Source organism: Cottoperca gobio, chromosome 6 (genome assembly GCF_900634415.1).
Source record: "Cottoperca gobio chromosome 6, fCotGob3.1, whole genome shotgun sequence".
NCBI classification, from domain to species: Eukaryota; Metazoa; Chordata; class Actinopteri; order Perciformes; family Bovichtidae; genus Cottoperca; species Cottoperca gobio.
This window is the reverse complement of record NC_041360.1, coordinates 17,123,174-17,141,399: the sequence shown is the minus strand read 5'-3', so window position 1 is coordinate 17,141,399 and position 18,226 is coordinate 17,123,174. Positions and strand designations below refer to the sequence as shown.

At 40.5% G+C, this 18,226-nt stretch overlaps 2 protein-coding genes across 4 annotated transcripts; one reads left to right on the top strand and one right to left on the bottom strand.

The window, feature by feature from the left end:
* The first annotated feature begins 27 nt into the window (after positions 1 to 27).
* Positions 28 to 3,029, top strand: LOC115009786 (cholesterol side-chain cleavage enzyme, mitochondrial-like). 2 transcript variants are annotated; one of them, XM_029434020.1, is made up of 10 exons: positions 28 to 212; positions 299 to 512; positions 752 to 907; positions 1,040 to 1,239; positions 1,364 to 1,567; positions 1,684 to 1,844; positions 1,930 to 2,096; positions 2,281 to 2,359; positions 2,446 to 2,637; positions 2,732 to 3,029. In XM_029434020.1, exons 2-10 carry the CDS (start codon positions 334 to 336, stop codon positions 2,852 to 2,854), a joined length of 1,461 nt encoding a protein of 486 aa, XP_029289880.1. In that variant the 5' UTR covers positions 28 to 212; positions 299 to 333; the 3' UTR covers positions 2,855 to 3,029. The 2 variants fall into 2 exon arrangements, with proteins under 2 accessions (XP_029289880.1, XP_029289879.1); XM_029434019.1 differs by having other exon boundaries at positions 28 to 512.
* Positions 3,030 to 3,960: 931 nt separating this feature from the next.
* Positions 3,961 to 18,013, bottom strand: ccdc33 (coiled-coil domain containing 33). 2 transcript variants are annotated; one of them, XM_029434365.1, is made up of 11 exons: positions 17,921 to 18,013; positions 9,726 to 9,867; positions 8,697 to 8,893; positions 8,491 to 8,554; positions 5,979 to 6,174; positions 5,127 to 5,215; positions 4,889 to 5,020; positions 4,686 to 4,779; positions 4,487 to 4,611; positions 4,201 to 4,290; positions 3,961 to 4,075 (listed from the first exon to the last, which is right to left on the bottom strand). In XM_029434365.1, the coding sequence occupies exons 2-11, from the start codon at positions 9,774 to 9,776 to the stop codon at positions 4,019 to 4,021; spliced, it is 1,095 nt and encodes a 364-aa protein (XP_029290225.1). In that variant the 5' UTR covers positions 9,777 to 9,867; positions 17,921 to 18,013; the 3' UTR covers positions 3,961 to 4,018. The 2 variants fall into 2 exon arrangements, with proteins under 2 accessions (XP_029290225.1, XP_029290226.1); XM_029434366.1 differs by lacking the exon at positions 4,201 to 4,290.
* Positions 18,014 to 18,226: the final 213 nt, after the last annotated feature.

The following is an 18,226-nucleotide window of genomic DNA, read 5'->3' as shown; positions in this document are numbered from 1 at the left end:
GGGCGCTATGATACAAGATAACATTCAGTAAGTCACACAGCTCAACGTACCCAGACATACTGCATTGCGGTGTATTCTATTACTGTACCTATCTATCTACTGTAGAGTCAACTGAAGAGCCTTGATCCACAGAGCAAGGGGGGCCAACTCTTTAGACCAGCCCCCTTGTTTTGCAGCAGATGTCCCTAGGAGAGCCTGAGTAGCTGCTGAAGGTAGAGCAGAGGGAGAATTCTTGTTGACGTGATGGTCAGGTGGAGTGTGTGGCGCAGCCCGGTGATGGTGCCCCTGTCCTGGATAGGAGAGCTGACGACAGGTGTGCGTTGCAGCAGCAGTATGCCGGTGGTCAGACAGGCGTACTCAGACAGCAACAGCACTATGAGGCCTTTCAGTGAGATTCCTGGACTGTGGAAGAATGGGGTGGCCAACTTGTACAACTTTTGGAAACTGGATGGCTTCAAAAACCTTCACCGCATCATGTTGCAGAACTTCAACACTTTTGGACCCATTTACAGGTACGGAAGGCAAAGCAGTTTGCATAAATATTAAATATAATGACACTAGTCGTCTACGATCTATCTTAGGTAAACATAAGTAGACTAAACAAATGATGTCACAAGTTTAAAATTAATGTTCTTGTCTAAATATAAACAATTTAGTTTACAATTCACAAGGCCATGTTATCTGAAAACAAGCGACTGACATGGCATTTGTTCCCTCTTTTCTTTCTCCCCTCTGACTTTCTGTATGTCAGAGAAAAAGTAGGTTATTACGAAAGCGTCAACATCATCAATCCTGAAGATGCTGCTATCCTGTTCAGAGCGGAGGGCCATTATCCTAAGAGGCTGAAAGTTGAAGCATGGACATCATACAGAGACTACAGGAATCGCAAATATGGAGTTTTACTAAAGTATGTGATAGTATTAACCGCTTTTACCTGTGTAAATTATTATATATATTTTTGTCACTTTCCTGGAACCAAGAGTTTTATAAGAATGTGCCTATTGTTTGTAGTTTAAGTTAACATCCATTCTTCCCACAGGAATGGAGAAGACTGGAGATCAAACCGTGTGATTCTCAACAAGGAGGTGATTTCCCCGAAGGTGATGGAAAACTTTGTGCCTTTGCTGGATGAAGTGGGTCTGGATTTTGTGGCCAGAATTCACAAAAAAATAACGCGAAATGGCCAGAACAAATGGACCACTGACCTCTCTCAAGAGCTCTTTAAATATGCACTTGAGTGTAAGACTGACTTTTATCTCTCTTGAAATCCAACTATAATTACTTTCTCTCACCGTGTAGGTCAACACCCTTGTTTTCTCACATATTGCTTGTCTTTGTCTCACGTTTGCTCCGTCTTACACAGCCGTGAGCACAGTGCTGTATGGAGAGCGTCTAGGTTTGATGCTGGACTACATCGACCCTGAAGCTCAACATTTTATTGACTGCATCACCCTCATGTTCAAGACTACCTCACCCATGCTGTACATACCTCCTGCTCTGTTGAGGCAGATTGGAGCGAAGGTATGGCGCGACCATGTGGAGGCTTGGGATGGGATCTTCAACCAAGGTAGGAGTCAGAGGATGAACGTTTTAAGTGTTGTGTCAGTTCACTTTCTAGTTTTAGGTTTGCACTGTACATGGTGCAGTTTCTTATTTCAGTTCTATTCTTTTTTTGTGCATCAGCGGACCGCTGCATCCACAACATCTACAGGCAGTTACGTCTGGAAGGTGGCCCTCCAAAGAAATACCCAGGAGTCCTGGCTAGCCTGCTCATGCTGGACAAGCTGTCCATTGAAGACATCAAGGCGAGCATCACTGAGCTAATGGCAGGAGGCGTAGATACAGTAAGTAAACACTGATGAAGATCATTTACTCTCCAGAATGGGACTTGTTTTTGGCTTTCTGCTTGATTCTGTTTGTGTGTTTCAGACTTCTATAACGCTGCTGTGGACATTGTATGAACTAGCTAGGTACCCCAACCTCCAGGAGGAGCTGAGGGCCGAGGTGGCTGCAGCTCGAGCTGAAAGCCAGGGAGACATGCTGGAGATGCTGAAGCGGATTCCGTTGGTCAAAGGAGCTTTGAAGGAAACACTGAGGTGAAAAATATGGCAGTGACAGATATGTGATGATATTAATGATACTGCAGAGCTGTAGATGATATTTCTCTGACTAACCCATAGCCTAGTTCTGAAAATGAGCTATTTCGTTATTTTCCCAATTCTGTCATCTCCTAAATGAATAATTCTCATTTAATATAAATCTTTCACTTTGATCCCTCAGGTTACACCCAGTTGCAGTGAGCTTGCAAAGATACACAGCAGAAGATATCATTATTCAAAACTACCACATCCCAGCTGGGGTAAGAGGCAGTTAAAATAAATATAAATAATCTAATTATTGTTTTGTATTTGAGTATTGTTATAGAAACTGCTTGTGTGTTTTCAGACTCTGGTCCAGTTAGGACTGTATGCAATGGGCAGAGACCCCAAAGTGTTTTTTCGTCCGGAGCAGTATCAGCCCTCTCGCTGGCTGAGGACAGAGACGCACTACTTCAGAAGCCTGGGCTTCGGCTTCGGCCCCCGTCAGTGTTTAGGACGCAGAATAGCTGAGGCCGAGATGCAAATCTTCCTTATCCACGTGAGATATACAGAGAATAAAGAGGCGTTTCACTGTATTCTGCGGCGCATTTACACAACCTATTAACTGTGTTTATTATCTTTCATCTTTGCAGATGCTTGAGAACTTCAGAGTGGAGAAGCAGCGCCATGTGGAAGTGCAGAGTACCTTCCAACTCATTCTCTTACCAGAGAAACCTATAATATTGACTTTGAAGCCTCTACATACAAGTCGATAACACCAAGTTTGAGAGACAAATTGTGGTGCATGATAAGCTAGGCTCATATCTATAGAGCTTTATTGCAGTGAATTGTAAAGGTCTTAAGAAAGCACCACAATATAAACACTAAATAATCATAATAATTCAAACCTTAGATGATGATAGAGAACAAGAAAACATTAAGAAAGAAAAAGCTAAAACCTGCATGAACAAAATACCTCAGTAATTCTATAACTAGTGATCAGTAATTATATGTATTGTATATTACTTAGTGAGTAATTTCAGCATGATGGTAAAGGTGTAGTCTGTGTGTGTACAATATTTTAAAACACACCTGGAATGTACAGATGCCTTTATTCCATGTGCATATGGAAAACGTATTTTAAAATATCTACCAGCGATGAATAAAAAAATACTGAATCATAAAATGTCTTGTAATATGTGTTATTTTATTATATACCATATATATAAGATATATATATACAGGTGTATATATAATATATATATATATAATATATATATTATATTATATATATAATATATATAATATATATATTATATATATAATATATATATATTTATATATTATATTATATATATAATATATATTATATTATATAAATATATATAATATATAGAAATATATATTATATATAATTATATATATAATTATATCTATATTATATTTTATCTATCTTTTATTCTATTTTCTCTCTTCTTCTCTTCTCCTCTTCTCTATCATCTCTTTTCTTCGATCTCTTCTCATTCTATCCTTCTATTCTCTATCTATCCTCTTATTCCTATTCTTCTATCTCTTCTCTTATTTCGTATCTATATCTATCTCTATCTATATCTCTTCTCTCTCTATCTATTTCTCTTCTCTTTATTTCTCTATATATATTTTTTTTTATTAACACATTACTGTGTGTGAGTGTGTATTGTTTAGTCTGGGTCAACAGTTCAGTCATTTTTTATGGGGCTTCTTTCATCTGTCTGCCTTGCTGATACAATGCGTGTCACGGATCTCTGTAAGAAGAGAACTCCATGTCAATCAAATAATTATGCATAGCCACAGTATGGTGTGTTGTTGTACAACTTGAAGGGCAAACTGCCCTTCAACTGACCGAAGGGCCATAATGAAGGATTGTGGTGGACGTCCGGACAAAGCCACGCTGTGCTCACTCAGTGGGTCAACATTTCTTGTTTCTGTCTCCCCCATAATTTAGAGTTCTCCAGCAGCTGTAATACATGCAAACACAGGCAAATCATCCACTTAAACATGAATGAAAGACTGATAAGTGACCTAATACGTCTATGAAACATATACTGAACATCTACAGTATGACATTTTTGGGGATTTTCACCTGAGTCTCCAGTGTTTGGGCTCTTGCCTCGGCCCTCTCCAGTTTATTTAGTAAACTCAATCTATCTGTGACTGGCAGTGCTTCTTTCGTCTGAGGGGGATTTGACGCACGTCAATTTGAGATTTCCGTAACTTCAAGACAATATTTGAGTAAGACAATAACATTTTAAAATATATTGCTCAATATATATGGAATATCTGAGCTGTCAATCCCCAGACCTTTATTCCGATGAGAGTTTTACACAATGTTCATAACAGTGGATACTGTCTTGAATGTGTAGGTGTACCTGTGCTGACTGCTGTATAATGACAGGGACAAGCTGCTGGTGAATCCTGTCCAGCTCTCTTCTGAGACGAGTGTTTTCTGCTGCCAGGGCCGACTCTATCTCTTCCTCTCTGTGGTCAGTCTCACCTACACAGCATGAAGAGATGTTATTTTCTTTTTGTGAAAACACATTATCCCCTAGCTAAACTGAATCCATCTACCTTTTTGCTTTTTCCCCACCAGCCTTTTGTCACTACTCTGCTTATTCTTCTCTCTGAGTTTGCTAACAAATGCTTTCTCCATCTTCTCAATGACCTGCAAAAAAATGGATGGCACAAGTATACAGGACATTATGCTAACATACATTTCAAGCTGTCATTTATAGAAAGAAACATTCCCTGTTGTGATACAGATAGGTGTTCACCTTTTCCTGATGTTTCACTGTGGCCTCCAAAGTCGCCATCTTTGCCAAGCGACTCTGGTGGCGTTTCATTTTCTCCTGCTGCTGCTGGAGAACTCTCTGAAGCTTCAGCAGCTCCTTCTCACGGTCATTCTTCTGCACAACGCACATGAAAGTAGAACAGCTATATAAACACTACATATACACTGACATGAATTATTTAAGTTGTATTTGTGTAAGATGTCTATGTGTATCTTCTAACCTTGATCAGATCATTCTGCAGCTGTTGGATTCTGCCCCTTTGAGAGGCAGCCTTACTGGTCTCACTGGCCAGCTTGAATTTCAGAGAGGCTTCAAAAATCATACACAGGAGCATATATCTGGGTAATGTTACACATATGCCATTTATTTGTGCAGATTTTTATAGACATGTGATGTTTTTTGGCTACTTTCATATGTTGAAATCAGAAAAGGTACAAGTTTAGTTTATATAACTTGTGACTTAACTTTTGCTCTGTAAAGTATAAAACTTAAGTTTCAATTGCTTTTCAGATTTAGAATGATTAACACGTCAGTTCTGAGGCTCTTTCTTTTAGACAATAACAATAAAAAACCCCATCAATAAAGCTTTTGAAATGTAATGGCTTTTCTGTGGGATTGGATTTAAATCTGTTCCCTTTGCTTTGATGCCAGCACAGAGACCTTCAGGAACATCCTTTCACATGAGGGTCACAAACTGTCCTTCAGGAGATAAGGGATGTACTACCCACAGAGCTTATCAGGGTCCGTGGCCTAAATGAGCTGCCTTATCACAAAACGGCACAGTCTGCTTGGGAATAGACATTCACAAGGATTAGCAAGCACACAGCGAGCCACCGTCCACCATCACTACTTTAGCTGCCAGTAAAAAGCCCTTAAATCCATCCATCCAACATGAACTGAAGGTTCAACAACTGCTGGCTGGATAACAAACTTTGACATTAATGAATCTCTATATATTGTTCTACTTTTGATCTCAACTTTTGGTGAAAGAATGTCAATTATTGCTTTTGCATGGTTTTGGTTTAGGCTCAGTTTTTAAGACAGGATGCTGCTCTGCTCTGCTGTGGCTTACCTATACGGTCAGCAATCTCAGCCTTGGTCATGACGTCGATGTCAGTGTCATCCAACAGGTGTCGACCAATGTCCAGCTGCAGAGACAGGTCAGTGCGGAGCTGACTGTTTTCTGCCTCCAACGTTATCACCCGTCTCCTCAACACTATGATGTCTTCTGCCATCTTACTCATGGCTGAGCGATAGTTTTCCACCTCCTGATGGAGAGATGTGGACAGTTAGTCTCACGAGTCCCGCTCGAAGTGGGATATTTGTTATAGTTTGTACAAAAAAAGAGCAATTGAATCCCTTGTATCCCCTTTTAATACTAATCCCCTTTAGAGCTCATAGTTTCATGAGTGCCATCATGAGTGCCATCAAGGTTGGATGATTAAATAGTGCAAAGATGACTAAAACTATCCCTCCAATGGAATATCTCAAGATAATTTGCAATCAAATAGCCAGAAACATTTGGACTGTTTTTGACTAAAGTAAAAAAATACACACATAAACGCACACTATTTCCAGGAACAAAAATGCACAAAACATTTCCAGAAATCAGATGGGACAAATATGATGCCGAGTGGTTCTACATGATCACCACCACTAGATGTCTCTTCAACCCCATCTGTTGATGGGTCCTCCAGGATGTAGTCAACAACACATGTCTGTATACTAAAATAATTTTAAAACATCCCAGCTTCGAGTACATACTGCATGCACAGTTTATCACAAAGTCTCAGCGTGTTAATAAATAATTGATTTCTCTTGGTTTCGGATAAGCACATGGCACGAGAAATGGGACATAACCGAAAGCCAAAAGAGACCATTATGCCATAAAGTGTGATTTTCTTGTAATCGATTGTCTAAGGTGTGGGTACAATGAATTCATGACTCCGGCTCCTCAAATCCGAAGGGACACCCTACCCTGTGAAGCTCTTTTGTCATGGGAGCTTTAAGCAGGGTTATAGGATAAATCCTGGTCGTGCATTCACGGAGCATCCTGTGTGAAAGCCCATTTGCTGAACTGTAGAAGCAAAACTCATGCCAAATTCATGAGAGTGTTTCAGCAAGACAGACGAAAAAAACAACACTGAATTTTTACAAACATCTTGCACCTTTTCTCCATCCTGTTTACATTCTTGTTGCCCTTCTTTCCCTTTTGAAAAGATAAAAAATTCTTCACTGACTTTAGCTTCATATTTCTGCAGAGCTCTGTTATCAAGACATTTCTGTGTGTAAGGCATGTGCGTGTTGTCTAGCAGCGTCAGCACGCTTATTGTTCTCTACTCTGTCACATACTCGTTCTATCACATTGAATAGACAGAATTGAATGGAGACTGCGAGCAGGGTCCAGCTGCATGTATGAGGAGGGGGCGACGATTAGGGGATTCCAATCTCGGATGGTGTGGTTGTGACTCCCGTGGGACACAAGAGTGAAATTGAGCATCTAATTGAAAGGGCAGGGACAAGGTGACAATCATGACTGTAGATGAGATGGTGTCTCTGCTGGGGGTCCCACAGGCATGATGGGAAGGACGCCCCCCCATGATGAGTCTGGAAAGTCCCATCATCTGTCAAAAATAAAAGGGGAGTCTGTCTCTGCCTGTGAATACTGGAGGTTCCCTCTTCTCGAAGACATCAAAGGTGCCTCGCTGTCATACATACTGTCACTTTGGGACACTTGTATCACAGACAGAATCGCTGGATCGAATTGGGATGCTGAGATATTTAATTAGGTTTTCCCATACCATTATCATTGTGTATGTACAGCAGTATTATACAGTAAATGTATGCACTGTCTCTATGAAATTGTCCACTTAATACTCAGATCTCTGCTTTTCTATCATACAATCTATGAAACTCTACCTGCATTAACATAAAATCTACATGGATGATAAATTAATGAAATTATAAGGAAAGCCTCACAGTCACGGGAGAAAAATGTTAGAACATGCATGTGGCAGTGGGGTGTGGTTAGGGGGCCGGCTGCTGGGGAGAGACAGGAGTGTCCCAGCTGGAGGCCAGACAGCTGAACAGAATCAGGAAATCAGTCACATAATAAATACATGGCGATGGCCTGGTTCTGTTCTCTTGCAGTAGGCTGGGTCCCGAACCGTCAACAGGAAGCTGACGGCGAGATTCCCCTGAACACGCCTGATCGCAGAAGCTGGAGGAACCTGAAAAGGCTGACCGAGACAATTAAATAAAACTGTTGACTGCAGCTCGTCCCTCCTCTCCGTGTGGTCTTTGTCCTGACAGTGAGCAGGGAACGCTCACAATGCATAAATCAGACCCAGGGCCAACAGCACAAGTTTCAGCACCATCCTTCTCGATCCTCCTTCGGTGCAATCACTCTGAGAAATATTAATCAATTCTACTATCTGCCATTTCGTCTCCAAACTGTAAGTCTGCTTCACCATACTGTCCCATCTCATCTGCTTTTCCATGTCACTGTTCACTAACTAAACGTGCAAATGGGGATTGCTTCACTGATTGATTCCAGAGTTGAAGTATTGATTATGTCTAATCACCTTAGTTTGGAGGTCGGTGATCTCTGCCATGTGGGGATCATCCTCAAAGTCAAGCAGAGGGGGTCTAAGGTATGATCACATTTATTAAAAAACAATGGATTAGTGAAATCAATCCATGAAATCTTATTTTAGTCTTACCAAAAAATTATTCATGCAATGATCATCACAATAAATCCATGATTTTCGGATGTAGTTGTCTCTCTTACCGTTTATGTGCATGATGCACTTGATAGGTGTGGTTAATGTTGGGTTTGTTGGCCTGTGTAGCCTCTGGCCTCTCTGCTGGTCTCTCCTGTTCTTGCTGGGCTGCTCTGTGGAGCTCAGTCCTTGCCTCCTTGAAAGGGTAGCGACCATTTGGTAGGATCTGTGCCAGGGCATCATGGGATGGGAGGTTGTATCCATCCTTCAGAAGATAAGATGTAGAGGAAATATTGTTTTCATTGATAAAAATCTTCACACCTGTGCTAGAAATTGTCTCAGAAATAGCTCATAAGACAAAAAAAAAAACGGAATTGTTTTTTTCAGATTGATACTACTTCCACATTTAATGAGAATTGATTGAAAACATGATTCTGTTCTCAGATACCCCAGCTGTAAAACGTGGTTAAATACGGTGGATCATTTCATATGCTCTATATCTGTGATGTGTTTACACAGCGATATCTTTCCCAAATCCGTCTATCAGGATTTATGCTATTGGAGTTTCGTTCATAAGGAGTCTAATAGGGGGTTCGACCTCGGTGGGGTCTAATTGACCACAAGCATAAGTAACACCACCGTCATCAAATCTGCAGGTCCAGTTTGTGGTAAAGGGAAGGGTTATCAATCTCCTACATATTTAATTTCCCTACACTTTATTTTTATTATTATTACACATACAGCATTCATTTAGTAAATGTTGGCTGTTATTTGTCCAAGAAAAATTGGGTTTTTACAGAAAACAAAAGCTTTTATCCAAAAAACATTGCAGCTATGCCCTCTCAAAACTCACTGTGCTTGTGTGTGGCCTATTCTACCTCTTCATCTCTTGACTATAAATGCTGTTACATCACTATGCATACAGTACCCACTCTTAGCCCTTAAGTCCTTCAGTATGAGCCTTGCATAAACAATGTACACTGTCAACGATTGTGGTTGCCAGGTAGCACACATTCAAAGAACTGACATGAAATAGAGTCATTATCTATCATCTTCCTACAGGCTCTCTTGTATACCTCCACACAGTCAGAGCCTACCTTTATAGCTGCAGGGTTGCTAAGTGATTTAGTCTTTTTTGAGGCCTTCATCCAACAGAAAATATCAGAGTCCTCATCAGAAGAACAAACACGAAACTGATGGTGGATGTGAAAGCTCTGTCATCATGTCAGAACAATCAACCTGTAACCAAAACACAAGCCTTAGCAACATTCAGGCCAATGAGAGGGATTCCTGACATATACAATACTGTCGATCGTAGACAGTATGTTTCATATTCAACTCAAAGCAAAACAGTGTTACTCAATCTATTTACGTCTTCCATTTCTTAATACCTCGTTTGCAGTGGTGGAAAATAACTTGCTATAATTACTGTACCACTCGGAGGTACTTGTACTTATTGTTAATTATTCTGAGATGGGCCAATCTGCATAATTAACACTTTCACTTGTAACAGTATCTCTGTTGTTGTTACTTTTACTTCAGTAAATCTGAATACTTCTGCAAAAACTGCACTTTTGTATTAAGCGTTAGGTAAACAAAATCAAACATCATCTTTATACCTGGAGGCAGCGTGCAGCAATCAATGGAATCAAATGGAGGTTCCTGATCAGTAAATACCAGCCCCCAAATGAATTCGGTCTTAGCCTGGATAAACAGATTGATGGGGACTGACTAATGATTTCTAATTGACGTGCTGTGCAGCACCTGTGGCTCCCTCTGAGCAGTTATTCCCAGCTTCAATTAACTCAGTGAGAGTCTGGTGTCAAATCACTAATACTGTGCAAAATAAATACTATAAATAAAAACAATGAAATTAGGGGGGACATTTTTGGGATAAACAAAACAAAATATAAATCAAACATATTTTCATATCTCCAAATGCTTAACTTTTGAGAACAATGAAAGAAGTGTGTATGTGCACATGCTTATATGCAAATGTGTGTGAAACATTCAATAGCACAAATCAATAACTCTCCTGTTTGGGCAGCTCATTAGGCTGGGGCAGACAATCATTGATGGCACAAGAGTTGATTGAAACTTAATGATAAAAGAGCGGGAGGGAAGGAAGAGTCATCAATTATATAAAAGACTGTGCCTGGCACTCACTTTACAATATCCGTATATATCTGTGATCTGCATCTTGTGGAAACAATGTAAAATATATTATTTTGTTCTGCTGAATACATATAAGAAGTAAACACTGAACTTATACAGGACAGAAATGTAGTGCATTTAGCAATCTTCATCCATTTTGCATTGTTTCCTTTTTAGAGCTGGGTGCAATGGAACATTTCTGAGAAATATAGGAAAGATATACTAAATAACTATTTGATAAATGTTTGTTTAATTGTGAACACATCAAAAACTGAACAGTGTGTATCGTCAAACACAAAATTGGCAGGTAATTAAATTCAGTTTGATTAAATACTAACAACCATGTGGCTGAATATATCAGCTCCAGCTTTACATATAAAAAGCCCACTCTGTTTTAGATAAATATTTTCATAACTGACTGCTTTAATTCATGATAAATAATTCACTGAATACTTGCAGCTATGTGCTCTGCTAGAAGACGTAATCTCTTCTAATCCAACAAGGGAAAACCTGTACAAGTGAAAACACTTCCAGCAGAGTCTAATATCACATTATCATGTATGAGATTGCCCAACAAATTTACAAAATAATTCATATTCGCATGTTGTGCTTTGCGTTTGCTTCTCGTGTTCAGAACGCCTCTGACCCTGTTACATATAATCTGTGGAGAGCTGGGGAGGGGAATGGGATGTGTGCTGTGTGTCCCCATGCAGGAGATGGGGTAGGGTGGGGTGGGGGGGTGGACTTCAGTGAAACAGTGTCGATCTGTAGTCTGGGCTTTCTGTAACATCATCAGAATTCAGCACACAGCCTGCAAAATGCAGCAAATGGGCTCTTCATTGGAGTGACAGCTCAGAGCTTCAATTAGCCTGCCAGAGCAAAGCGTCGCCCAGGAGCTTTCTCTACGTCCACATGTTCCACCTTTCCTGTCCACCACCTTTTTTTTTTTCCTTTCAATCTTTCATTTGACCCAGACTTCACACTTTTCTCCTCTTTTTGCCATATTTGACCTCAGCATCCTCCCCGTCTTCACTGTGAAAGCACCATCCTCTTCAAACATCTCATGGTGCCATTCACAAATGACAAGCCAAGCGGAATTACTTGTAGTGTGCTAAAAACACACGCAGGTAAAAGTGGTGTTGGAGAACTGAAGCAGAAAGGAGAGAAAAAAAACCTGAGAAAACGGGATGTAATGGTTTGCACATCAGCTGGTCTCCTGCCACCACAGCGGTGTGGCGTTCCTCTTTCATGTCTGTGCTGCTGCAGTGGAGATCTTAATCAAGAAATTATGCAATTACAAATAAGAACCAAGCGTGACATCGTTCCACTTGCATTTAACAAGAAGGCCATTCTGGATTCTTACAAGTATTCTAGTTTTGATGGAGATGGAGATGTGAACACAGATGAAGACAGATATAACTATAACTTGTACATATATCATAGTTATATTATAGAGTATCATTAAGATATGGAAAGCTTGCATAATTATGTTATACAATTTACGAACCAATTTCATCATCGTGGCACTGAATTCTATCTTTTAAAATTCCCTTTCATATTCTAATTCAGTCAAAGTGGTAATAACTGATCTGCATTTAGTCTCTGCTTGACATAACGTTTAATTATGCAAAATTGAATTTCAATTAATTGTTGTTTCACCCAGCTGTGACTAAAATGTGTCACTGAAAAATAGAATTACTGGGCTTCCCGGAGAACATTTTGCTCCGTATGTCATCATATCTGTGACATGTCAGCAAAATAAAATCACATCTGCAGTGAGCCGTTATGTGGGTATAAAGGTTTTTAAAATATTGCGATAGAGAGAGCGCGACACAGACTGAGAGGAGGGATGGGGAGAGAGGTGTGAGTCAAGGGCAACATGCAGCTTTGACTCAAGGACGTGTGAGGCTGGCAGCCAATCCCACTCCTTATGAGGTCCACAGTGAGACCAAAGCCAAGGATTATCAGTAAATCAACATCTGTCAATTACGTTTATGCTGTCGTGAAACCACATTGCTCTATAAACAAACAGGGCAGGCACGTAAAAGCAGGGTCGGCCCTGAGCGTAATGAACGGTGTGGGGGAATGAGTGCAAACACAGCTAAATCGGGGGTGGTGGAAATAAAGCAAAAGAAAATGACAACAAGCTAAATATACATTGAATCTTCAAGCTGTTGACGACAGTATTGAGTATTACTGAACTGTTTGAACCTCATTTTTTAAACAGACTGGTAATATTTAATCAACGTATACAGTCATTTTGCATGATGAAAAGCTCCCTTTAGTTCTAACCACAGCTAACAGGAGCTCAGGTAGCGCCCGATACAAAATGTGATTTCAACTGACCTTTTCTCCTGGCTGGTAGCAACCTGAAGGATTTCAAGAGATTTAATATCAAGCCATGAGTAGAGCCCGTTCCTTTCTTAGTCCCTCAATATCAAGTCTGCCTTCAGTTAATTCGGTCAAACAATGATCCTTCATGGAGGCTTCAGTGTCAAATCAAGAGCAAGGCTCCCTTAACTTACTTTCCAATCAACTGCAGCTGTCGGATAAATATATAAAAGGACAACATTTTCTTCTGAAATGTATGCAGTAGAAGTAAAACGTAGCTTAAAAGGGACATAGTATGGCTATTTTCAGGTTCATACGTATTTTGGGAATCTACTAGAACATGTTTACAAGCTTTAATGTTTAATTAGATGTGTTGTACTCTCTGATATACCTGTATCCCCCTCTGTCTGAAACGCTCAGTTTTAGTAGTTTCTGTCTGAGCCCGATTAAAAAACCTGAATATCCACTGTAATTTAAAAAAAATATATATACATCATTCTCCTACTGAAGTTCAGCACATGACGGCGGGTGGACATCATTAATTAATTGGGACAATGAGTGAGCAAATGACCTAATGACCTAATTATAAATCTCAACATTTTGTATTAGTTATAATGAGTTGATGGCAAGTTAGCTCATACATTATTCATGACATTACACAGAATATAAGGTCTGCCTTTAAAAAACTAACATGAGCCCGATTCATGCCTGGGGGGGATTCAATTAAAGCCCTAACCCGCTGGGTTTGGGTCAGGTCAGGCCCAGAGAATCAAAGCTCTATGTCTTTAAGCCTTTCCCCGTAAAAGCCCAGTCTGTTCTTATTGGCTTGTGTGAAATATATGGTGCAGGTAGGTCTCAAGCCATGGGTGGAGATACTCAGAATGGGGGGGGGCGGTATAATGAGCCTGCATGTGACATGGGAAAGGGGACAAATCTGCATGGCTGTTGAATCCCATGTTTTCTGACCTAAGCAGCCCACAAAAAAACTGACTGGGTTGTGTTAGTTTGTTTTTGAGGCACTCCAGATACCCAAATATGTGCACAAGCACTAAAAGAGCCTTTCATAATATGTCCCCTTTAAAATAGAAATCCTCAAGTGATGCACAAGTGCTTTAATTTTGTACTTAAGTACAGTAGTTGAGTAGTTTTCACACACACCACAGCGAGAAGAGAACAGAGTGTTCATTTTTTACGTAGGGACACCGAGCCAGCCTACAATTCAAAACACATTTTTAAATACAATACCATTTTTAAGAAAAACTAAAAAGCAAACCAAGTCCATAATTTAAGAAGGCCGTTGAATTTCTAATGTTTTCAAATACTTCCTGTGAATTCCCTGATCCTAAGCAAACGTGTATAAGAAGTATGACTAAGCCTCTGGGGACAATGAAGCAATCTCAACAAGCCCTAAAGCCTTGCCAACAGCCGACTGGAGTCCATGTCGCAGTCAGCCACTGCACAGAGAGTATCAATGACTGCTTTTCCCCGCCGGCTCGACATGACCTTTCCAAAATGCTATACAACCGAAGCTTAATGACTAACACACCAGTTGACATTTACTGAAGCCAGCTTGCTGTTGAATAGTTCAGAGAAAAAAATCAAAATGCTAATGTTGCTTGTACCCAAAAGGGACCCCCAAGAGGGAAAGATACAGAGATATGCATGAAACTCAGCAAGTAGTAAACACAAACTATAACAAAACTTTTCACTCGGGTTTCGTAAAATTGATTCAATGTCAAAGTAGGGCATCTAGTTGAAAGTCTTACTGGGTAGCTATAATAACGATTGTCCGGTAAAAACATACAAACCCCCAAAAAATGAAACATCTTAGCTTAAAATTAAAAGCACGCCACATCCTGTCTGAGGCTGTGAAAAGGGCATGAAGATTGATGAGAGAGTGGAAGGCGTGCCTGTTGTGCAATACATCATTCCTATTTTGGCAGGACTGTCACTCGGATTGAATTTACATCAGATGGCCGACAAGTGATGCAATGATGTCAACACCCAGACACACACTTCTTCCCGAAAACACGAGTCCGAGGTCAGACAAGTCAACTGATGTGATTACGAAGCTTAGAGAGAAATACCAACTTCCACCCCAGAACCTGTCAAGAGATGGGGATCTTAAGAACACTTTGTGTCTGAAAGACAATGTCCTGCATCTTGATTATCCCAGTACGGGAGAACAGGTCAGGAGAGCTACTGCCATTAGAAGCAGGGTCAGTGGACCCAAATGATGACCACATAAATTGTTTCCATTCCAGTGTGTACATTACTGTGGAGAAGATGGCGAGTTAGAGTGCTGTGTTGTATGCATTAATCAGTCATATACCTTCTAAGCAACCTTGGAAAAGACCATTTGTCATGTGTAGAGAGGAAATAATGGCATTATCTAGGGGTCCATCCGAGGGTTAAAGACTTACATTAGCTTCACATCGACCGAGGCAAGCAAAGCACAGGGGGGGCTGAGGGGACATTGTGCATTCTGGGTACATCATTTACATTTCTAAAATCAGATAAGAACGTGCAATAGGGAAGTTAACCCTTCAACCCCTTTATGTGCTGCATTCTCTGATCCTTAATGACCAGGATGGGCTATTCAGCAGGGGTTCATGGTGGCCAGCTCTGTATAGATGGACAGATGAGAGGCCATTAGCTGGAGCTGTGCTGATACAAGACAAGCGGGACAATAGCTGACACGGCTGGAACAGCTTCATTGTGAAGTAACAGCAGCAGCACATCTGTATTCAGATCAGAGGCGAGTGCGAGGTTACACGTTTAGCTGAGGTGGGAATAGCAGAATAGCTTTAAATCTGTTCTACACAGTCTGCTCCGGCTGCGGGGTATAGATACAGGCCCCCGCATGGCACTTCAAACAGAGCAGCCCAGCCCAACCTGCACACCAGACAGGAGCCAAGGAGCTCCATGCACCCCCACTCCGCCCTTATCACAGAACAACAGGAGAACGAGGTAAACAATTGAGGAATTAGCAGTAAATAAGCCTGGTAAGAGCTGTTTAATGACTGTGCTGTCTGTTAAATGTAGAATCATGCAGTGCTTTATGCAGGGTTTGGCTCCCAGGATATGTTTGTAAGGTAAGTCAAACTGGAAATTTACATAAATAGCTCTTTCTTGTATTTTGGTGCCACATTATACATTAGAAACACTGATTAAAATGTTGGTAATTATAAACACGGGCTTGGGGCTCTTCCAAATAACAGCCATCAGAACCTTGGCTTATGATGACCCTCAGTGTTCAAGGTCTCTAATGCACTCAGCTTTTGTATTTAGACTCAGACTGAACCGCCCACATTCATGATCCCCCCTCCCACACATGCCTGGTCTGCTCCGTAGCCTTTCTTCCTGCTTTTGTCTGTCAAGGCTAGCTTGATTCTCTTTGGCTTTGCTTACATTGTTCAGTCCAAGACTTGGACAGTGCTAAATGCCTGTTGGCCTTGTTGATTACAGTATCTTCAGAATGTCTTCAATTTCTGGAACAACACAGAGACGGAAAAACACAACAGCATGACAGAAAGGCATTTATGAGGAGGAGAGAAGTCATTCGAGTCAAGGTTGGAGTCATAATAATATTAAGAATATATTCTAAGTAAGCAAGTTCAGTTAAAGTACCTTAAATAGCCAGTGATAACACAAATCCTATTACTTACTGGTGTCTGAGAGTGTTTTCTAAAACATAGTTTGTCTCCAGAGAATGCATTTGTAATGGCCAAAGTAGTCAAAACAAAAGGAGATAATCACAATCCACAACACCCCTCACAGTGACAATACAAAGCCACCAGATGTCACTGTGGCCCCATTTCATCTCCCGTCAGTTGATCGACAGACACTAACCTCTGTGTGTGAGAAACTCTGCTCACTCTGCTCAGTCTAAACTGCACAGCTGCAATGTGTGGAAAGCGTCTGTAAAGCTATTACTATTCAGGACCAGTTCCACAATTCCCGTCCCTCTGTCTGCAATACTCTCAAACCACAACAGTGCCCGGCGGCAGGAAGCTCGGAAATTACTGTACACTGCAGCTCTGCTGGAGTAGGACCGCATATATTATGCTGCATCTGATCCCGGGGTCCTGCCTATAGGGAGTACCACAGCCCTGCCAATAAAAAAATACATAAAAGGATTCGTACTGTTATTATTGAAATAATTGCAATGCTGATGATGCTTGGATACCAGTTTGACAATCAAATGCACGACAGATCTGATATCATGTGCAAGGTTGAATTCATTTTAGCCTTCAGTAGATGGGACGAGATGATTAAAGCAGAGAAATCACAAGATTGATAAAACACACATACAAAAGAGAACATTCATTCCTTACTTTATCTCCATACCTTTCAGTCACTCATCACAAAAAGGCAAAGTGGAAGTATTAATGCACAGCAGATCTATCTGACTGCTGCTATCAAGCTTCTGTTTGTTCTGACGGATGGGGGGAAAGTAATCAGATGCTTTTCAGGGCAGCCATTGCACAAAATCAATACTATATAAGGATGCCTGATGAATTTGAAATTTGTACTCAGAGTGGATATTGATCAGTCTTAGTCAGAAGACTTTTGAAAGCCCATGTAGATTTACAATCAATATGTAGTTTAAAACACATATCTCTACCATTATAAATCTAACTTGAGTAAAGAGAATGTATGAGAGTATCATCAGCAATAGCATTAATCTACTTACTTTAAACTATTTAACAGGATCATAGTGTTATGTTGTATGTAATAGGCAGAGGAGCTGTAACTTTCAGGTTCAGTAATTACAGTTTAGACAACACATAGTATTAATACTTACAGAGAGCTGGACTGGGCGTGGTGATCTTGCCTGGGACAGAGCGAAGGGACCGCTCCTCCTAGTTTGCTTCAAGCAGGAAAGATGGGACAGTCATTAGGAGAATGCATGGAGCATTAGAGATTGTTTAATACCATCACACACTTAATGCATTTACCCCTGATGTACTGATAAATTCAAACGTGATTAAGAAATAACAATTCCATATTAGTAGCAGTTGTTATGTAACATTGATACGCTTGAAATGAAAGACTCGTAGTGCTTGATTTACCATGGCAGTCTAGCAGACAGACCCTGTATCATGTGTGA